This window comes from Rhinolophus hipposideros (assembly GCF_964194185.1).
Source record: "Rhinolophus hipposideros genome assembly, chromosome: 8".
NCBI lineage: Eukaryota > Metazoa > Chordata > Mammalia > Chiroptera > Rhinolophidae > Rhinolophus > Rhinolophus hipposideros.
This window is the reverse complement of record NC_138054.1, coordinates 30,931,620-30,953,630: the sequence shown is the minus strand read 5'-3', so window position 1 is coordinate 30,953,630 and position 22,011 is coordinate 30,931,620. Positions and strand designations below refer to the sequence as shown.

The 22,011-nt window shown below is 38.9% G+C and overlaps 1 protein-coding gene across 1 annotated transcript in view; it reads left to right on the top strand.

The window, feature by feature from the left end:
• Positions 1-1,694: 1,694 nt before the first annotated feature.
• The window catches only part of CLCA1 (chloride channel accessory 1), a gene marked incomplete at its 3' end in the record, with an annotated part of 31,043 nt that continues 10,726 nt past the window's right edge, over positions 1,695-22,011 (top strand). Inside the window, exons 1-8 of the mRNA XM_081056173.1 lie at positions 1,695-1,862; positions 6,648-6,788; positions 6,959-7,106; positions 9,494-9,599; positions 13,974-14,151; positions 16,768-16,986; positions 17,531-17,758; positions 21,237-21,411. Coding sequence (XP_080912299.1) covers positions 1,701-1,862; positions 6,648-6,788; positions 6,959-7,106; positions 9,494-9,599; positions 13,974-14,151; positions 16,768-16,986; positions 17,531-17,758; positions 21,237-21,411 — 1,357 coding nt within the window. The 5' untranslated portion in view covers positions 1,695-1,700. The remainder of the gene's footprint in view (positions 1,863-6,647; positions 6,789-6,958; positions 7,107-9,493; positions 9,600-13,973; positions 14,152-16,767; positions 16,987-17,530; positions 17,759-21,236; positions 21,412-22,011) is intronic.

Sequence of the window (22,011 nt, the reverse complement as noted above, 5' to 3'; positions counted from 1 at the left end):
GACCCCTGCCATAGGCAACTGCAGAAGCCATAACCCTACAAGGGTTCAGAGCCCTCAGGGTATAAAGGGTTGGTTTATAGCAACAGGCAAAAAAACCACACAGATTAGCAAAAATGCCAGCTACAGGGAGGGAAATTGGTGATGAAGGAAAGAGATAATAAATATCTATAATGGCCTTGAGACCAGTTGCGGCAGCAGGCACTGCAATTTATTTCAATAATCCTTTTGCTTTAGATATTCCAGAAGATTGCAACCGGCCACGACTTATGTTGAAGGAGATTCTATGAATGATTGGATCTGTACTTTCAGGAAAAAAGTGAGACAGTTAGTGCTTACCAAAAAAATGTAAACTCTGCGTTACAGTATTGGCGCTAGATATGATGAAAGGACATGAGTGGATCTGAGCAGTTCAAGCAGTGGTTGTTTTGGACTCATCTTGTTGAACCTCCCTACATTTCTTGGCTCCATCTAATCTATTGGACCCTTGGTCACCACACACCCCTTGTAGGCCTGAGTGGCTCTACTGCCAAAGGTTAACCAGGCGCCACTTGAAATCCTTGGCTCCTCCTATACCACGGGGCATGGGATCTCTCTTTCTAAGAGCTGTTGAAGGTGCTGGATGACACAGTACTTCCACTCTATTTCAATGCTTCACTTTTGGTTGTTTAAACATTATATACTTAAGCAATAAGAACTAATTATTAGCAGCAAGTATTAATTTAATTTTTATGAGCCAATGTCAAAGAAAAGGAAGAAACAAGAGGAAACTGATGCTTACCACCACAGGATGAAGAGATATGCTAAGTAACTTGAATATAGGAAAGTGGTGGACCAATTTGAGTTTTCATTGGAGATTTTGCAGATGAAAAGAACCTATTTAAAAGAATCTATTCAGTAGCTGGCAGTTCATAATTCATGTTCTGAGAGATATTTAATTTCAGTAAAATAATGTAATGTTGTTAATTTGAATTTTATTGAACAGTAAGAGCTATGGAAAAGAGAAATAGAGGTCTAATGAGGAAAATTGAAGGAGTTTGTTTTGCACAATGAGATATAAATTATCTTTTCTCTCCAGTTTAAAATATTCAATAATATCTATGTTGCTTGCTAATGCTTTTGGTGTGAGTGGATTGTCTAAGGGAACTGTGCTGAGGTGCTAAGATTAAGTCAAGATCAATGAGAATAAAAACAACGACCACCCTAAGGGATAACTGGATATATGGTTTGCACTTAATGAATATTTACTGAATACACAGAACAGCCAGGCCTCCACTGGGCAGGCAGGGGTTGGAGGGTGGCATGGGTGGGCTGGTATGCCTGGCTGGGCAAACATTCGTAAGAAGTAAACATCTTTCAATGGCCAAGCTACTTATCACCTGTGAGTCCTTGCAGGGAACCGGATGTGAGCTCCCCACCCTCTTTTCTAGCATCTGGCACAGGTGAAGGCAAGGTAATGATCCTTTCAAATAAAATATTTAAAAGTACACAGAATTCAAGACTAAGGTAAAGTTATCATTCCTCATATTGGAGACAAATGCAATAGTGAAACAATTTGGGGTCAGGAGTTAAAGTCCTGTGATAAACCATCTCTGATAACTTAGAAAAACATGTGTCTATGTATTCATATAAATAGGGGCAAAGAAAGATGCCTCCAAAACCAACATTTTTCAGAAAGAATAATCAAAGGGAGATGTGCAGCAATGGGGTCATTTAAGAGTTCTGTTTTCATCTTGGTCCTTCACCTTCTGGAAGGGGCCCTGAGCAATTCACTCATTCAGCTGAATAAGAATGGCTATGAAGGCATTGTCATTGCAATTGACCCTAATGTGCCAGAAGATGAAACACTCATTCAACAAATAAAGGTAAGTTTGAAATGGCAATTATCCATGCTTCTTAAACTAAATTAAGCTAATGTGATAGAGTGAACACTAGTTCTCTAACTCCAACTGCATGATACTGGCAAGTTCATTTTTATGTCTGAGTCTCAGTTTCTTCAGCTATAAAATGGAAATAATAACAGGTAACCATTAGGATTCTTCTGAGAAATGAGATAATAAATGCAATGCACATAACTAAGAGTTTCATATATTGTTGGTGCTTAATACATTTATTGACGGTAGATGATTTCATTAAAAAATATTCAGTTCTGCACTAAGGCCGAGCCAGCTGCATTTGACAGATATTGTGAAATGCACAAAGGGTAATTCCTTTGCCTGATTTTATCATTGGCTCACATCAGATTCTCCTTTTATTCTAATTGTAAACCCGCTTTTCTGTGATCCTAATAGAGGAGCCCAAGATGCAAAGCTCTGACTTGAGAACAACCCTCACCCTTCAAATGGAAGGAATCCCTACATTTTACCAGCCCCAATGCAAGGGATCCTTTCAGGTGGCTGAGTGGCCTCACCTCACTTTTTACTTCTTCTGTGAGGGAAATAAAAACGACGAAAGAAGACATTCCCTTTTCTGAGCAGAGGTGTCTAACTGTTGTAAGGTGGAGGGATTAGAGAGGTCATGTGCAACAACAAACAACTAAGGATAGGAGGCAAATGCTTTAAAAATTATCACCGTAGAATCTCGCTGTAGTACAGTATTCTAGAGACAGTATTGTGTAATGAGGAAAAGTACTCATCTGCAAAATGTGGGTAATAATAAGTACCTTCCTCATAGATTTTTGTGAGGATTCAATTTAACAATCCATGCACATAAGGGAAGCTTCGTGAAAGGTACATGGGGACGCTGTACAATTTTTGCATGTCTTTTGTAAGTCTAAAATATCTTGATTTTTTTTTTACATTAAAAAGTGCATGCCTGTGCCTGGTACATAGTAAGAGCTCAATAAATGGTAACCATAGCCATCAGTCACCAGTCCCCTTTTTAATCCTTCTAGATGGAAATTCTTCATCCTTCTTAATCAACCCAAAGGGACTGAGGCTTGTTTCTGGGCAAAGTTCCTGAGTGTGAGCTCAAAAGCTAACAGTGCGAGGGCCCCAAGGATTGCCACCAAATGGTCCTTCCTCTGCGCAGAAACAAAGCCAGAAAGATGAAGTCTGGAGAGAGAACCATGTCTACCACCTAAAGGCATTTGAGGCTGGAGAATTTCAGTTGAGGGGGGAGGGGAAACTTACCTATTTTTCCGTCTAACTCCGGAAGACTATCAGATATTACTGTCATTGGTTAAAGGGAAAGTCACACCTTTTGAAATCTCTAAACAATCAGAAACCTCGAGTGAGTTTTTGATTTTCTCTAATCTTAAAAATGACATTAGCAAAAATGAGGAACAACAGACAAAGAAAGTGCAGGAGAAAAATATGGCCACATGTTTCTGTCTCTGGCTAGACAGTCAGTGGGGCTGAGGAACATACAGTCCTTATCTCTAATAGCAATGGTAATTTATATTTACGTATGTGTCTTTAGAACTTTCAGAGTGCTTTCACCTCACTCTTGGTGGGGTTTTCCTCCTGCGAAATGTACTTCTCAATACAATTATTAAATTGGCTTTCTGGTGTGAGTCCTAAATGAGTTGGGTGTGAGATAAGTTAGAGTTAAAGGAAGCAGTGTGCTCAGAGCCCCTAATTGAGTAATTGATAAAAATGAGCTCCTTTCTATTGATGTTCTAGATCTGCGGAGTTGAAGGATTTTACTGTGGGCTTTTCTGACTTTCCTGGCCATCCCTCACTCTCCACTGTTTGAAGGGAGAATCTCCTTCTGGTGCCTTTTTGGGGAATAGAGGCCTCTAAATCAGCTTTTAAATTCTTGCTCCTGCAAGACAGTCCTCTACGTTTCTCCATCTACAAGACCGGCAGATGGCGCTGCAGCAATAGCATTAGTTGTATTAATAGCAATAAGAGCACACTTCCTGAAACGAGGGAGTGAGAGTTGGGATCTCTCTCTCTCCTCTCTCTCTCTCTCTCTCTCTCTCTCTCTCTCTCTCTCTCCCTCTCTCTCTCCCTCTCCCCCTCCCCCTCCCCCTCCCCCTCCCCCTCCCCCTCCCCCTCCCCCTCCCCCTCCCCCTCCCCCTCCCCCTCCCCCTCCCCCTCTCCCTCTCCCTCTCTCTCTCTCTCTCTCTCTCTCTCTCTCTCTGGAGTACTGTATCTTGGGCGTTTCCTCAGTGCATGGGAACTTCCTGTCTTGGCACTCCTGGCCAGATTGCCACTCATCACAACCACTTAATTAATTAATTAATTCATTCATTCATTTGTTTATTCATCCAACAAATATTTACATAGCATCTACATTATATCAGGTAACAGGAATCCAATGGTGAACAATATACCATCCCCGTTGTTAAGGAATTTCCAGCGAATCCTATAAACCCATCCTCAAGCTCTCCAAACCTCAAAAATTTAAATGTCTATTTGCATACAAGGTTACCTTCTTAAAATTGGAAAGAGATGCCAAAGCAAAGATCCCCTACCAATGTTTCTATTAAATCATGGAAGACCAGAGCATTTCATGCTTCTTAATCTTCCTGGGAGACAAGGAAACACATTTCACAAGTCAAATTGTAATATAGTACTCTAACATCGGAAGTCTTTTTTTTTTTAATTTATTTATTAGTTTCAGGTGTACAAGACAAGGTAATACTTAGACGTTCATCATTTATATCCCTCACACTGTGAACCCCCCTCCCCCCATCCACTATCCCTCTGACCTCACACTGAACCATCACATTATATATATATAAAATTATAGTTGGCATTCATTAATGTTTAGCTTCTGATGTACAATGCCATGATCAGGTATCCACAGTATCCCTGAGGTGGTCTCCCAAATAGGACGCATGTCCATTGGATACCCAACAAAATCTTTACAACATTATTGAATACCTTCCCCAAATTAATTTTCAAAAAAACCCTGAGCCCATCTTGTGGTTACCAGCTGCTTACATCGGAAGTCTTATGCCTACTTTTCAACTTGTTGGTGATCTTGACTTGGTGTTTTTATTTTTTTAAATGATAAAATGGGAAATCTCCTAGTGGTTTATAAAAACCTGACTTTTTGGGGAAAAGGAAATGCAATCATTACAAGAACTTTTTAAAAACTAGCAAGACAACCATTATTATTATTATTTGAAAGGAGGGAAATTGAGGCTCAGAAAAATAAATTCCCCAAGTGTATCCCATTAGGAAGTGGCAAAGAGGGATTCACCCCAGCATCAATACCCAAGTACTGCTTCCCCATTTGATGACGAACTGGTTCTCCGCTCAGGACAACCCCACTGGGCACTGGAGTCTAAGCATACTGGTTTGCTCCCAGAAGGACTTTCCTTCTGCAGTAAGTCCTTCAGGATTCCCCCCCCCCCATTAGCATATACATATGCTGTAATTGTCCCCAGTTTTTTTAAAAACCACGCAGAACAAAAGTTCCTTGCTCTGAAGCCCACCTTCAGCTACAGCTTCGTTTCTCCATCCCCCTTTAATTTAAAGGAAAACTTGCGTTGTTGTTGTCTTCATTCACTGAGTCCACTTCCTCACCTGCCACTCTCTTGAGTTCACTCATATGGCATTGTCAGCTCCATTCCGCTAAAATGGCTCGCCCAAGTTGCCATTTCCTTTGGTCAGTTCTTAGTCTTCACCTTACTTGATTGCTCAGCAGTATCTGATACCAGTAATCACTCTCTCCTTCCTGAAACACCCTCATCACATGCCTTCTGATTTCCTTCCCCTGCACCAGCTGCACCTTCTGTGTCTCCTTTGCTGGCTCCTTCTCTTCCTACCTCTAAATGCTGGTGACTCCCTGGGCTCAGTCTCCAGCCCTCTTCTTTCCTCTGTTTACACTTGCTTTAGAGGCCAGTGGTTTGCAGTCCTAGTAGACCCGATGCCATTTCAATAATAAATCTCTTGTATATCCTCTCTACTATCTTGTCATAATGTACAGGGAATCTGCAGAGGCATTTATAATTTAACACTACAGCTCTTTCATTTTAGAAAAATAAAGTTAAGTGTAACTTGAAAAGAAATTATATAATTATGTGACTTCCTTATATCTGACACTTAGTACCATACTAAAAATAAATACTATCACAATATGTAGTTAGCCCCCAAATTATTACCGAAGCCAGTGGGTGTTGAAATCATACTCATTTTAATTTGAGTTTCTCTCCCAGTACTACTTGGTGTGAGACCTTGAGGCTTACACTCTGATTCTCGTTTCTTTCTTAAAGGTTTATGATCCTCAAAGGATCAAATGAGATGAAACTAATAGCAAACATTTCATAAATATTTGTGCTAAATAAACATGGTTCCAAGTGCTTTCTTGCCTTCATTTGATTCTCATAACAATCTTATGAAGTAGCCACTGTAATATTTTCCATTTATAAATGGTGTAACTAAGGCACAAAAGGGCTCAAGGAAATTGCCTGATGTCCCACAGGAAGTGATGGAGCCAGGATTAGTGTCAGCCTCTGGAATCTGCATTGTCAACAATTACACTATGACACACAGCTTGTGGTTCGTCCTCAAGAGAGGTTAGCTTTTATCATCAGTACATTATTTCCACATCTCCCCTTCTGATCTTGAGAAATAGCTAGTTTTTATAATTAGTTTTTTTCTAACGTTACATGTAGATATAAATGTGAATGATTGGTAATTTTGTTCAGATTCAGTCATAATTGTGCGTGCGATGTATGTTTTCTTTTTTCTCAGGACATGGTGACTCAGGCATCCCCATATCTGTTTGAAGCTACAGAAAAAAGATTCTATTTTAAAAATGTTGCCATTTTGATTCCTGAAAAATGGAAGACAAAACCTGAGTACGTGAGACCAAAACTTGAGACCTACAAAAATGTGAGCATATCAAGTTCTTTTTTCAAGTTTAATTTTCTTCTGTGATTCAGATTTTTTGAACATCAAAATATTCTAGAAGCAAATAAAATTGTTTCAAACTACTTCAGTGTTAATAAGGTCAATATATTTACTGAAATTTTGTAATGATAACATTTTTTACTAAATTTCAGGCTGATGTTTTAGTTGCTGAACCTAATCCCCCAGGTAACGATGAACCCTATACAGAACAGATTGGAAAGTGTGGAGAAAAGGGCGAAAGGATTTATTTCACTCCTGACTTCATAGCAGGAAAAAAATTGCGCCAATATGGACCACAAGGTATGGGTAGAGATGAACAATTCTGTTGTGTTTCTCATAATTTAATAAATTTATATTAAAAGTAGTCCAAAATAGCATTAGCTTTCTGAGTAAGCACATATAAGCCAAATAAACCATTATAGCATGTTTTCACTTAAAACAGAGACTCAGAATAATGCATTTCTCAGTTAGAAACTTAATTTCTTTAGATTCTGCATACATGTGGCAATATAGTGTTTTTAATTTAAAAAATATTAGTATCATAAAATAACTGTAAATAATTTATTGTAGTACTATTAGGTTTCTATGGGTCTGTGGGGAGAAACCCAAGCGAATTAAACCTCCTGCCTGCAATACACCTAGTAGCCACCAGATGGCGGAGACTCACAGTGCTCTCAGATTTTCAGGCCCATTCCAATAGTAAAGGAGATTGTTAAAATGCAGATTATGATTCAGTAGGTGTGGATGGGACTCAAGAATCCGCATTTTTAACAAGCTCCCAGGTGATGTTGATACTGCTCCACCATGAACCACACTTTGAGTAGCAGACAGAATATCCTTGCTGTTCAGCTCTCAAAAACCTGACTTCCCTCCACAAAATAAACTGTCATTTCCATATAAGCTATATAGAACAATCTTTGTAGAAAATATTAAAAGAAACAAGCAATGGAGTATATATAACATGTACTTTCCAAGTATAATCAAAAGTAATTAGTATTAACTAATGAGTTAGTTTAACTAATTAGTATTAGGTTTCTTTACTAAGTCCAAAAGATTAGAACCAGCCAGATTTTCTCAATTTAAATAGGCAAAGCAGAAGAAACAAACAAGCAAACAAAAGAACCCTGGTGCCTCTATTCCCCATCCCCAAATACACCAGAGCACTTACAGACCTTATCAGAAAGAAGTGTCAAACATACCTCTTTGTTCTTCTACAATACTCCATTTCACCTCCAAAACAGGAACAGAAAATTCCCAAAGTATGGAGTTGAACTGATTTACCTAAATGCCCGGGCCCACTCCAGACCCACTCGAGCCATCACAGTCACTATATACAATGTCGTTCCTTTATAATCTCTCCTTTCTGTGCAGGGACTGCACTCCTGCTCCCTCACAGTCTTCCTCTGCCGTTCTGAGGCCATCTGTTGCTCCCTGGAACCTACTGAATAAAGCTTAAATCCTCAGTGTGAGATACCAGAGTTTCCTCAGTATGCAACCCCTCACCTAACCCTCCCAATTCAGCCTACCTAAGAATTTACATTCCAGAAAAACTAAGCTCTACATTAGTCACTAATTCATCCAAATTTAACAAACACTCACTGAGTGTCTACTTAGTTCTGGACAATATGTACCCAGTCATGACAATAAAAAAGTCACAGTGACTGTCCTCATGGAGACAAGTGTTTAGCATGAGAGACTGGCAAGTAAGCAGCAATGATAATATAACGTGAGAAATGCCATAATGGAAAATAATGACATTGTAAATGAGGGGTGCCTGGCCTGGTCTGAGGATGTCATAGAAGGCTACTAGGTGGATTTGAGCTTGATTTTCAAAGAAGAGTAGCAATTATCCAGGTAGAGACAGGGAGAAAGTATTCCAATCCAAGGAACACTATGTGAAAAGGACCAGGGATGAGTAAGAGCATGGTGTGGTTCTCGAAAGTAAAAGGAGTTCGAGAATTCATTGTGATTATAGCGTTTTGGAACTACGTGGAGAACAGCAAGATATATGGCTGCAGAGAGGAGCAGGGTCTGGCGCACCAGTTATCTCATATACCAAGTTAAGGAGCTAGATAACCCTGAACAACCCAGGGGAGCTAGTGAAAACTGGAGACATAGAAGGCAGTTGGCTGGCTATTGCAGTAATTCAGGAGTAAGTGGCAATGAGACTGGAAATAGGAGACTAGATCAGGGCAAAAAAAAAAAAGCGGATGTGGAGTAGGCAGGCCTTGAGGCTTGATCAGAAAGGAGCCATGAGAGAGAAGGACTTATTGGGGGCCCTGCCCTGGCCTCCCCATCAATGCCTCTGGCTCTCATATAAGTGTGCAGTGATCTCCATCATTAATTACACCTGCACCAATAATGATTTTAGTTATCTGATTGTGCATGACATCCACTAGACCAGGAGCTGTGTGAAGACAGGACAGCTGTTTCATCTTTGTATGAATAAGTTCCTGGCACTCACTAGGTGCCTAATTAGTATTTGGTGAGCCAAAATAAGTACTTACATTTTTCAGAAATGTACAGTTGTCATATTAGATTTTTCTTTCTAAGGAAAACAAAACTTTCATTTAAAAAATTAACATAGCAAAGCATAATGAAAGTTCAGAAGAATTGCTTTCCCCCAGTGTGAGAAGGTAATTTTAGCATTCTTACTGTAATCAGGTGTTGAAAATATTTTCTTACAGAAAGGGTATTTGTCCATCAATGGGCTCATCTACGATGGGGAGTATCTAATGAATACAATAATGACCAGAAATTCTACTTATCAAATGGGAAAAGAGAAGCAGTAAGGTATGGACATTTTGACTTAACTTTTTCCAAACTATTTTAAATCACAACCCATTTTTTCTTGATTAATTGTCAAATGTCAGTCTTCTGTCTTATTTTCTATCTTTGATTCTTACTTAGTCCTTCTTACTTCAAATTTTCACAGAACTACTACTTTTGTTCAGTTTACAAGTACTGCAATTAGTTGAATTCTCTACTCTGCCACTACAAATCATTTGCTTTGCTGTGTGTGTGTGTGTGTGTGTGTGTACACAACTATAAGAAATCCACAGGCGCTATGTTCAGTGACTCCATCTTCCTGTATCAGAATCAGTGACATAAACAAAGCTAACAGGGTTCCTCAATGCCTTGAGGACAGAAAGATACCTGTGTGGACTTTGTCAGTATGCATGTGCCTGGGAGGGAGTGTGGAACTTAGCTGAATGACAATCCAAATACTAAAACAAAACAGAAAACTTCTCCCAATTTGAATTAAACCCTGTGTGGTATCAGTAGAAAGCAAACTGAACACTTGGAAAGTACTCTTGGCCGCCATGATTTTTATGGGCGAGTTCTTGCAACCAACAGTTTCAGTGAGTATAAACTGCTTTAGTACAAACATAAAATATAGGGAACTTCCCAATTTATGTGAAAGAGCTACCACAATTCAGACACTAAAACCTGACAGATGGCATGAAGAAAAATTCTGTAGATACAGCTTTCTAAAAAGATTTTAAGTAAAATAACAGTAAGTTATATCTGGCAGGATTAAGAGAATGAAAAACACTAAGCTAAGTAGGATGTCTTCCAGAAATCCAAAAATACTGTAATTAATATATTATATTGAGTAAAGAAGGAAAAATAAATGATTATTCCAATAGATTCTCAAAAGGAAATTGATAACCTTGTACATGCACTTCTGAATTAAAAAACAATAACCTCTTTTTAAAAACTGGAAGTTAGTACAACACCCCTCTCCACTTTTGCTTCCAGTTCTGCTTGCCTGAGGGCCATTACCATCTTTATTTGGTACTTATTTCCAAAGGGATCTGCACTGGGCTCAGAGCTCAGCCTTAGCTTCCCATTTTCCACAGGGACATTACTGCTCTCCACTTTTCCCTTTCCTCATTACATTCAAACTCTATCAACTTGGTATTCATCCACTATATTTTCCCTCATTGTTATATCACTTCAGGAATAAATAGACACTAAGTGCCTCCTAGAGCCATGCATAGAGTACCAGATTTCTTTAGCTTGTTCCCTCTGAACTACATAAACCACACCCCAGAGTCACCTCCCTGATGTGATCTTATGTTGGCTTGACCTCTCAAATCTCAGCCAGTGGATGCCATTCCAAACCTGACATTTACCTTTCCTACATCTCTTTTCTAAGCTTCCATACAGTTAGACACTGTACATTCCTTCAAGAGAAAAGCTGGTTAACAAATATTCCTTTCTAGAGATATTCTAGAAATATCTAAGTATACAGCATGTTCTTTCTTCCACAGATAACATTGGCAAAGAGCTGCCATAACTACCATGTCCTCTTAAAAGGCAATTTTATTATAACATATTAATAACATTTTTTGCTTATCTTCCAATTTTTAAAATTATTTTTAAGGCCTAGGAGCAATCACAAAAATGACAGTGCTGCCCACAATAGAAGTTTACTTCCTTAATATGATACAGAACATTAATTGAAAGCCACAGCCCACATCATATTTAATAGGGAAATACTAGAGACATTATCAGGAATAACATAAAGATGGCCACTCTTAGAACACTCACCTAACCTTGTCTAGAAATTTGTAGCCAATATGGTAACACATGAAACTGGGGAGGTAAAACAAACAAACAAAAAGGGCTACTAGAAAGGAAGAGAGAAAATTGCTTTTATGCAGATGATATATGGTCCACTTAAAAAAAACCTGAGGAAAGAAATAGAAATTAAAATTGACAAGGGAAGTCAATATAAGGTGACCAGATACAAAATGAATATTCAAATTGCCTTCCCATGTATTAAAAATAACCAGTTCAAAAATATAATGGCAAGAATACTCCATTAAAGATATAATGAAGTACAAAGAATACTCCATTAAAGATATAATGAAGTACAAAACTCTAAAAAATATGGAAGTCATATTTGAAAAAACTATAAAATCCTTCCAAAGGATTTAAAAGAAAATCAAGATAAATTGAGAGATTTGCAATTCATGGAAGATGTAAATTCAATCCAAATTAATATATAGGTTTTATGAAACTCTATCTAGTCAAAAGTACATTAATTTTTACCTCATTTTTAAAATCCCAGAATTTATTCAGTAGATAGTAGCTAAGAACATTTTTGAAAAAAATAGTAATAAAGGAGACTTTCACTTATTGAATTTTAAGCACACAATAAAACCTTGTTAATTAAAACAATGTGAACTGACAGACACAATAATAATAATTTACTCTTTAATATAGCTAGAATTACAGATCTATGAGGAAAAGAAGGATTTCTTAAGATATCGAGATAATTTTTAGTTGTGTGGGGGAAAATATTAACAGATCCTCTTCCAAATGGATAGTCATTAAATATAAAAATCAAAACCATAACAACAACCAGAAGAATATTAATAGGTATTGCATTTCTATGCATTCAAGAACTGGAAAAAGATGCAACTAAAAGAACAATAAATTTGGATACATATTAATTAAAAGTTTTAATAAAAAGCTGCACACAAATCAAACATAAACTAAATAAAAAGATAGAAAACAAAAAAAGATATTTGCAAACATTTAAAAAATAGGCTTTTTAAAAGCTTAGTATTGTAACACATGAAGAACTTTTGAAAACCAGTAGAAAAATAATAAAATCGTAATAGAGGAATAAGCACAGGAGAAGAATAAATAATTCAGAAAAGAAGAAATAAAAATAGCCAGTAAACATATTAAAAAGTGTTCAGACACTAGTAGTCAAAGAGGTGCAAATTTGACAAAGATGAAAATCATTTATCGCCTAGTAAGTTACTGTCAGTGGGATGAGAGTTCCCACAGATGGTTGCTGGAAGCATAAATTGGCACAACGTTTCTGGAAAGCATTTTGGTGACACATATCAGATCTCTAAAACATTTCCTATTTCTTGATCCAGTAATTTCATGTTTAAAAATCCATTTTAAGAGAAATGATAGAATAAGCAGCAGTATCAACAGTCTTGAAAATATTCAAACTTTTGGATCTGATCATTTAGTCTGGGAATCAATCACGTAGCAAACTTGAAATTGAGTCAAAATTTTATGTGAAATTTCATTTGTTCATTAAAGTTTTAGTTTTTATTACTGACAAGTTGAGGGTAAATCAAATGAAATAAATTAGGCTAAAGTTATATCATAGTATCAAAACATGAAATTATTAAAAATCATATTTTGAAAGAATATTATGAATTATAATAACATATTAAAATTTTTAACTATACTAACATACTAAGTTTTTTAAAAGCATGAGGCAAACATATATATGCCATGTTATGCTGATACATAGAGAAGGAACATGTTAACAGTAGCTTATTTCTTTTTTTTTCCTGTTTTTTCTTTTTTTATTGTGGTAAAATACATAACACAATTTTACCATTTTAACCATTCTTATTTTAATCAATTCAGTGACGTATTATACGTTGGTACTGTAGTGCAACCATCACCACTATCTATTGCTAGAATGTTCTTTATTATCCCCAACAGCAAATGCGTATCCATTAAACAACTTCCTATTCTTCTCTTACCACACCCACTCCCTGGTAACCTCTATTCAACAGTAGCTTATTTCTAATGTTGGGATATGATTGTTTCTTTTCTTCTTTATACTTTTTTGCAATTTTTCAAATTTTCTGTAGTGTTAATATATTGTTTGTACACCAAAAAATAAGATGTGGGGAAAAAGCATTCCATTTATAACAGCAACAAAACTCATAAGCATAAAATATAAAGAAAATTCTAAATTACCTATGAACATACAAGAATCATGCAGAAACTGTAAGACATAAACTAATGAGAAAAAAAAGAACAAAACAGGAAATGTCAGCAAACCTTTTGAGAGAAACAAAAGAAAAGGCTCCTGATTTCCCAGGAATGAGGGGACTAGCTTAGGAGGTGCTTCAAGACTTTGTTCTTTATTCCTTCTAACAGTAGCCAGAAGCCAGACTTAGCTTTTCTGTTGCATAAAAACAAATTCTGATACTGTTTTGGGAACCCCTCAGGTACTTTCTGGCAAACAGAAATGATTCTGATGAGAATTTAATAATTTTGCTATTTAAGGGGAAGAGAGGAAATCAGACAAGGCCAAATGTAGAACCTGACCCCAGAGTCTAGCCCTTTGAAATGATCACATCACCCCAACATCTAACCTTCATATATTTGCAGATGTTCGGCAACTATTACTGGTAAAAATGTGGTAAATATGTGTCAGGGAGGCAGCTGTGTCACCAGACGATGCAAAATTGACAGAGTCACAGGGCTGTACGAAGAAGGATGTGAGTTCATACCTGCTGACAGGCAAATGGAGAAGGCTTCCATAATGTTTGCACAAAGCATTGATTCTGTAAGTTCCTTGTTTGTTTGTTTGTTTGTTTGTTTGTTTGTTTGTACTTGGCACTAATGAATGTAGTGAGGTTTTTTTATCCCCAGATCCTACAAGAGAGGATCAAATTTTAGGAAATCATCAGTGAGCAGCTGATTGTGTGTGAGACAAGCTGGGAGTCCAAATCAGAGATAAAGTCCTATCTTCCCCTTCCCCCATTCTTAGGTTCATTCTTGCTTCTCCATCGTCCCCCCTACTACTAGCTATTAGTTTAAGTATTAGAAGTACTTCAAACATCCTTAAAGACAGAGAAGCACATTTCTTAGTTAAATAAGAAACATACCGGGGTGGGGGAGGAGGGGGAGTCAAGCACTTCTTTTAATTAGTCAATAAGGACATGATCAGTAGCCTTTAATTTCACTTTTAGATACCTCTTTTCAGCCTGTATATTTGTTTTTGGTGGTTAAGTGAAATTTTCTAATTGTTTAAGAGTGTTGGTTCCCTGAGGAAGTTTGCATGTTGCTTTAACAACTTTACATAGCTTTGAAATATTTAAAACATTTTTAATGACCAACTGTCCATAAGATAAACTTAACAAATCATCGTTATTAATGCTAAATATATACATCAGCAAATTTGAACAAACTAAGATTAAATGCATCAGTCAGCTGACTTGAGTGGGGAGTCCATCTTCTCTTCCATTCTACATAAAACTGTGTTTTCCTTTTGGAGTAGAGGTGACGTAACTTTCAAGAGTCTGTCAACGACAGTGTGGTGTACGTTTTAAAAATGTGATGCACCAGGCCCATCCTTCAGTCTGGCTTTGCAGTCCATTTCCAAACATTTTCAGAAACTTTCAGAGGGTGCCCAGATTACATGTTTTAAATTAGTAGCAGAGTTAAATTTGATGCACAGTAAAGTCTGGGAACATCTGCCTGGGGTTTACACAAAAGTTTTTTCAGATTCCGTTGCTGAAAAGTAGCCATAATGATAATATGGAGACACTACCAAACCAATCTGAAAAATTCAAAGAGAAACATTTTTCACAGCTAATAATTATTTTCTAAATTACTAGAATCTCCGATATTTAAGATTTCAATTGAATGATAATACTGTAAGGTCACAGGAGGAACTAGGTTATATCTCCGTTATATACTGTGCCTCACTTTTCAATCCCCCAAATGCTAAAGATATAAATCTTAAGAAAGGGCAAAAAACTGTCCTTTATTGGCTGTGTGAGTATTGACCATATTGTGTATGTTCATATGTAATTCTTATATAGTAACTATTGCCATTTTGTCAATAAAAAAAGAAATGATGTGCAGATTGATTAGGGTTAATCAAAAAACACCACATCACATTGAGCTTTTATTATGTGTGAACTCAGTTTTAAGGAAGCAAAATTTAATGAGACAGGTTTCTGGCACAGATAGACTGACAGCCCAATAAGTGCACTACAATGTTAAAGGGGCCTGAACTTCTATAGCGTACTAGGAGGCCAAAGGGTTGAATGGAAACTCTTTGGGGGAAGGGTAGGAACTGAGAAAATATTCTGGAAATGACCTTTTGGATGAAACATGAAGGTAAATTTCACAATGCCGAAGACAGAGGAAGAGGAAATCCTTGACAAAATGGGATTTATGAGCAAAGTCATGGAGATATAAAACAGTCTGGCAAGACTACAGTGGGGAAATCAAAGACTTGGACTGCACAGTCAGAGTGACGATGGAGAGTGAAGCAAAAATCCAAATCATGGCAATTGTTGTTTGTTACATGAAATAGTATGGATTGTAGCATGTGAGCAATGAACAGCCACCAAAAGGTCTTAAATACAGGTGTAAGAAGCAAGACGCCTCTGGTAGCTGTGGAATGGACCAACTGGAGGGGAAACAAGATGACAAAATCAGATAGGAGACTGCAATAGTCAGAGGGAGGGATTGTGGGGCTTGAATGATGGAAATTCCATTGGAGAAGGAGAGACAGTGAAATGCATTGATCTTGGTTATTTTGTAAAGGGAAGAAGGTAGGAAAACTCTCAGTTTCCTGAATTAAGTGACTGGGTGCATGGTGGTGACATCCATTTAAGAAATACATGAGGAGGTGGAGAAAAGATAGAAGCAAGGTGATAAGTTCAATTATAAATATGTGAAGTTGGAGGAGCCTGTGGAATATCCCACTGGATTTTGGATACAGCTGGGATATTGAGTGTTGACAGTTGGGACGCAAGGTGTTAGTGAGTGAGTGGGAAGTAAAGAAGTGAGTGGGAAGTGAAAGGATAGAGAGATAAGATGGTACCAGGAGATAGTACCAGATGTGGGTGTCTTACAGGTATTGGTGATGGCTCAAAATGGCAAATCTGAGAATCAAGAAGGAAGCCAAAAGCAGGTGAATGATTGCTGAGGAGCCCTGAAGTTCTAACAAAATTGAAAACCTCGTTTGAAATAGGAGTTCTGAATTCTGGCTATGATTTTTTCCAGCAGGGCTCTGCAGTGATTATGGGATTGAGCCAAGATTATAGATTAGCAAGGCAGACTGGGGAGGAGGGCAAGGGATTAAAATATTTTAAATTAATCAAATTATTAAAGATTTTTAACAAGTAGTTTACCATTATCTATGTCATTTTATTGACAATTTCAGGTGGTCACATTCTGTACAGAAAAAAACCACAACATAGAAGCCCCAAACCAGCAAAACCAAAGATGCAATCTCCGAAGCACATGGGAAGTGATTCGAGATTCTGAGGACTTTCAGACAACCATACCGATGACGACACAGCCACCCAAACCCACCTTCTCATTGCTGCAGATCCCACAAAGAGTTGTGTGTTTACTCCTTGATAAGTCTGGAAGCATGAAGGTATGTGCAATGAGCCTTACCGTTTTCTGAACGCTGGTCTCACGCTGTGTACAATACGATCTGGACCACAATTTGGAACTCCTGGGATTAAACACAACCCAGACAGATGTTACAATACTAACGTTGCTTTCAGAAATATTCACCGCCACTTTATTCAACAAATATTCAGCATCGAATCTCATTTGCCAAATTAAATTAGCTTTCAATTTCTGAGCAAAGATCTGATAAATTACATTAGCCTTAACATTTATGTTTTCACTGACAATAGAAAGGCCTATAGAATTATTACTAAAGCGTTGAACTAATGATTGAACTAAAGCCTAATCTGGCTTTACCTTTTAGGGCTATTTTTACAATGGCCCTAAAATTCTAACCCAAAATGCTACTAAATATAAAGGAGAAAATTTCCACCAGAAGGACGTGCCATGAGTAAGCGTGTTGCCATTGTCTCTAGACTGAGGCAGCCACTTCCAAATTCCCTCAGGCCTGTTCTATTATTAGTCTGCACATCTAAACTCAACCTTCCTGTTTTTCTTCTTCTCAGGTTGGTGACCGCCTTAACCGACTGAATCAAGCCGGCAAACTTTTCCTGCTGCAAACGGTTGAGCAAGGGTCCTGGGTCGGGATGGTGACATTTGACAGTGTTGCCCAAGTACAAAGTGAACTCATACAGATCAACAGTGGCACTGAAAGGAAGGCGCTCACCAAAAGGTTACCCACTGCGGCTGCAGGAAAAACGTCCATCTGCACTGGGCTTCGATCAGCATTTACTGTGAGACAAGTTCCCCTGTTGTAGTTTGCCAATGCTTATAATTTATGTTTCCTGAGCAATGTTTCCATATATGCTCAGGGTCTAGTTGAATCAGGCAACCAAGGGCAGAGCAATGGTTCAAAGGAGGCAGACACAGGACCCCAAAGCTATTGTTGACTAATTCACTCATGCTTTTGTGCTTTTCTGCATCTGTGCAGTCATGCTTTTCTGCAGGCATGCCTGCATTCAAAATATTCCCCATGTGCCTTCTACATGCCAGGCACTGTGTGTGCTAAGCATTAAAAAAACATAAGGGCCAAACAGACACCACACCGTCTGCCACAGAGCTTATAATTTTATTGGAGAGATGCATTAACCACAGAGTCACATAAATAAGTGTACTTTGTTCATAAACTGTAATGAGTGCAATGAAGAAAGGTACACAGGGATATGAGTGTATCTCCTATGAGAAAAAAAAAATGAGCTCTGAGTTATGGTTAGACTTTGAAGTAGCTTAACACTCCAAACATATGGATATAGAGGGTCTCCTTTTGGGCAAGCAAATGGTTCGTTTATTGAAGCAGGAGGCTTTAGCAACTGTAACTATAATTGTATTGGGTGTATATCCAAAGATCCCATCTGACCATCCAGTCACATCATCCCTCTACTTATCGTGTTTCCCCCAAAAATAAGACTGGGTCTTATATTAATTTTTACTCCAAAAGACACATTAGGGTGTATTTTCAGGGGATGTCTTATTTTTTCATGTACAACAATCTACATTTATTCAAATACAGTCATGTCATCTTCTTCTGGAACATCGTTATAATGTACTAAATGCATCCGCCTGGCTGACAATCTTAACAGGCTTATTTTCGGGGTAGGTCTTATTTTGGGGAAAACATGGTAGATAGTAATGTCTTGCCATTTTCAACAAGATTAAGTAAAAATTTCTCTAACATTTAAGTCTTTCATTGCATAACCCATACCTACCTTTCCAGGCTTAAGTACGTGGGACTCTCTTCCAGGTATGCTCTGTCTAAGCAAACTCGAACCCCTGTCCTGCGGAGCTTCCACACCTTTGCCAGTCCAGCTCTCCAATTAGAGAACTTTCTCCTCCCACCTGTGTACCTCAAATCACACTCATTCTTCAAAGATCCATCACAGACACCACCTACTTCTTCACATCTTTCCTGATCCTTTCAACTGCATAGACTCTCTCTTTCTGAATCCAGGACTTTATTTTTTTTTAAAAGAAATATCTCTTATGACTTCTAGGCTCTTCTCTCGTATTTTCTAATCATGCCTTTCACTCCAGCAAAACTTCTTTAGGAATATGGCTTACCTTTTTGCCTCCCAGGCTGTGGGCTCAATATCTTTTTTACAGGAGGTTCTCAATAAATGAAACTGAATTGAGTTATTTGATTGCACCGGATGCTGAATTGCTCTAGGTACAGAATACAAATTCTATATTTACTTAGAGGCTATTTAGCTCCATGAAACAAAGAACAGGAGGCTGAAAGAGGCTGGCAGGCCTAAGGTCTCAGAATGTCTGCCCTCTGCCCTCTATGGGTACAACATATCTATGGGGCTGTTCCATATCCCCAAGCAACAGCAGGAATCTTTAGTTTCCAGCTCATACTGTTGCATGTGGGCAACAGACTCAAATGCAGTCTGTCCTCTGACCCTTTTATTCCACCTTGAAGGCCAGTTCCCCATATGTGGCTTCTATTGCGCACACAGTCAGCTGCAAAACCCTTTGCCAAATGCTTATGTGAGTCTGGGTTCTCTTGCCTCTGCCACTCCTGCAAGCTTTGATTAAGAAAGCAAATGAGGTAAGGAAACTGACAGTGAAGTCACTGACTTGTAAACTGAATTCCTGCCATGCCAAACCCTAGGGGAGATGACTAATGCCAGATGATATGGTGGTGAAGAGACCTTCTCTTCTGCATTTGGGGGTTCTGCGTTTCCTACTCAGATGGGTGAGAGAGTGTGAGGGACACAAATAAAATTTAGACGCTCCTCCTGCCCAGTGGAGTTGGGTGTGGTGTGGGAGGAGCTTGTGGTGATGAGGTAAAGGGCCTTCGATCCTACACTGTCCTCGAGATGCCCACTGGTCCCTGCTGTAGGCCCCTCGTCAGGTCTGTCTGGGCTCGTGGCAGTGGCGTCTGCTGAGGTGTGGCCACTGTACTTCACTTGCTCTCTTGGCTTGATCATGGCCCGGTGGTCCTCCCAGCCTCACCCCAGCTCTCACTGTTGGAGCAGAGCCCTGAGTACACCTACATCCTCCATCCAACTCCCAAGGAAGGCTATATACCCCTCAGTCTTTATGGCAAGATGACCCGTCCTCTTGCCTGCCAACTCTCAGGTCAGCTGCCTCTGTCTCCCCAGTGGGATGTATGGGAACTTCTGCATGTTTTCCGTGACATGTAGCAGTGATGGGGAGTGGGAAAAAGAAATCCAAATTAAGCCTCTTCTCTAACTTCTTAAGGCCCTGCAGCTAGGTCAGAGCAAGACCATGGCCACAGCTGATAGGCTCTTGGGCTCTGGGCTCCTTCCCACAGCAGCAGCCACAGTTCCACTCTCTTCCCGTGTGTGACAGCCCCCTCTCAGAATTCAAATAGAGCAGGTGGAAGTCTCTGCTTCTCTCAGCTTTCCTTTACACCTACTTAAGACACCTTCCCTTTCTCAGAGTGTGATCCAGAGAGGGGAGGTTACTTAGGCTTGGTTGCTTATGTCTCCTACTTCTGGGTCTTCCACTCTTTTTAGGAAAAGAGCAGATTCTTGCCTTCATCTTCTTAAGTGGATTTTATTTTATCTAATTTTCCTTCAATCATAATCTTATCCAACACTGGCAGTAGTGTCCTCTATATATTACATAAAACTATAGTGTGTCTAGCAGGAATAGTTGAGACATAGGTCTCATAGGACAACTAGGAACTGGGATTAATAGGAACAAAATGTTTTGCTTTAATCAGAGGGAATATTAAAAATTTCAACAACTTATGTGAGCTGGGTACTGACCAATCGGAACCAATGCCAGCCATAAACAGTTGATATAGTCAGAGTGGTCAATATCATATAAGCTAAACATCTGCCTTGGGTCTAATATTCCCCAAATATTATCCCCTTCAATGAGGGTGGATTCTAATGACATCTGGGAACCTCTGAAAGTCTGTCAAGGAGAGATCATGTGAAGGAATCTCAAAAAACATTCTTTGCTGCTTCCCCCGTGTTGCCCATCGCTGGAACCTCCCTACATTCCACTATAGAGAGCCTTTTCTGCAGCAGGTTAGCTGAGAGAAAAAAACCATGTCAAGTCCCATGAGTGTTTCGGATTAAAATTCTATCATTTCAAAACACAGAGCTATTTGACCGTTCCCAGACACTTTTGTTTATTCCCTCTGGAATTACTCTTCTTGTTCTCTATAAATGCAGTTTTCACAAATATTGTGGCTACCCTGAGTCTGATAACTCATACTCTGAATTATGTCCTTAGGTGATTAAGAAGAAATACCCAACAGATGGAGCTGAAATCGTGCTACTGACGGATGGGGAGGACAAGAATATAAGTGCGTGCTTTAATAAAGTGAAACAGAGCGGAGCCATCATCCACACAGTTGCCCTGGGGCCCTCTGCAGCGAAAGAACTAGAGGAGCTGTCTAAAATGACAGGTGAGGGCCAATCTGCTAAGTCCCACTGTGTTGTCTCTTCCCCTGGACTGTGAGCTGCAATAAACCTGGGAGTAGGGGAAGGGTAAGATAGGGAGAGATAGGGGTAATCTTATTGGCCACCTGGCTGCCCTTACCCTCAAATAACTATTATAACCTACTCCCCCTGCCCCACTTTATTTTAAGGTTTTGATTCTAGGATTAGAGCAGTTGGATAAAATGGGACTAGCACGGCACCCTAATGAGGACTTGGGACTCTCTTCCCAGGAACTTTATAAGGACTAGAAGAAATCTAACAGGTTAGCAAGGAACCACCCTCTTCCAGTTGGCAGCTGGTCAAGAGACCCAAGAGAGACAGATGACAGCCCTCCAACTACATAATACCTTGATACTGGTGCTCTAGTAGCAGTAGAAAGTACAATGAGGCACAAAGAAGGGATTCTTTAACTCTATCTGGGAAGAAGATCCACAAAAAGGACATCTGAGTTGGGACTTTCAACAAAAAGAAGCACTGAGAGGGCAAAGGGCCTGCTGAAGCTCTTGTAAGGTCACTGAAAATGTAGAATACAAAGCTCTTTCTTTGTAGAACATGAACATATTCTG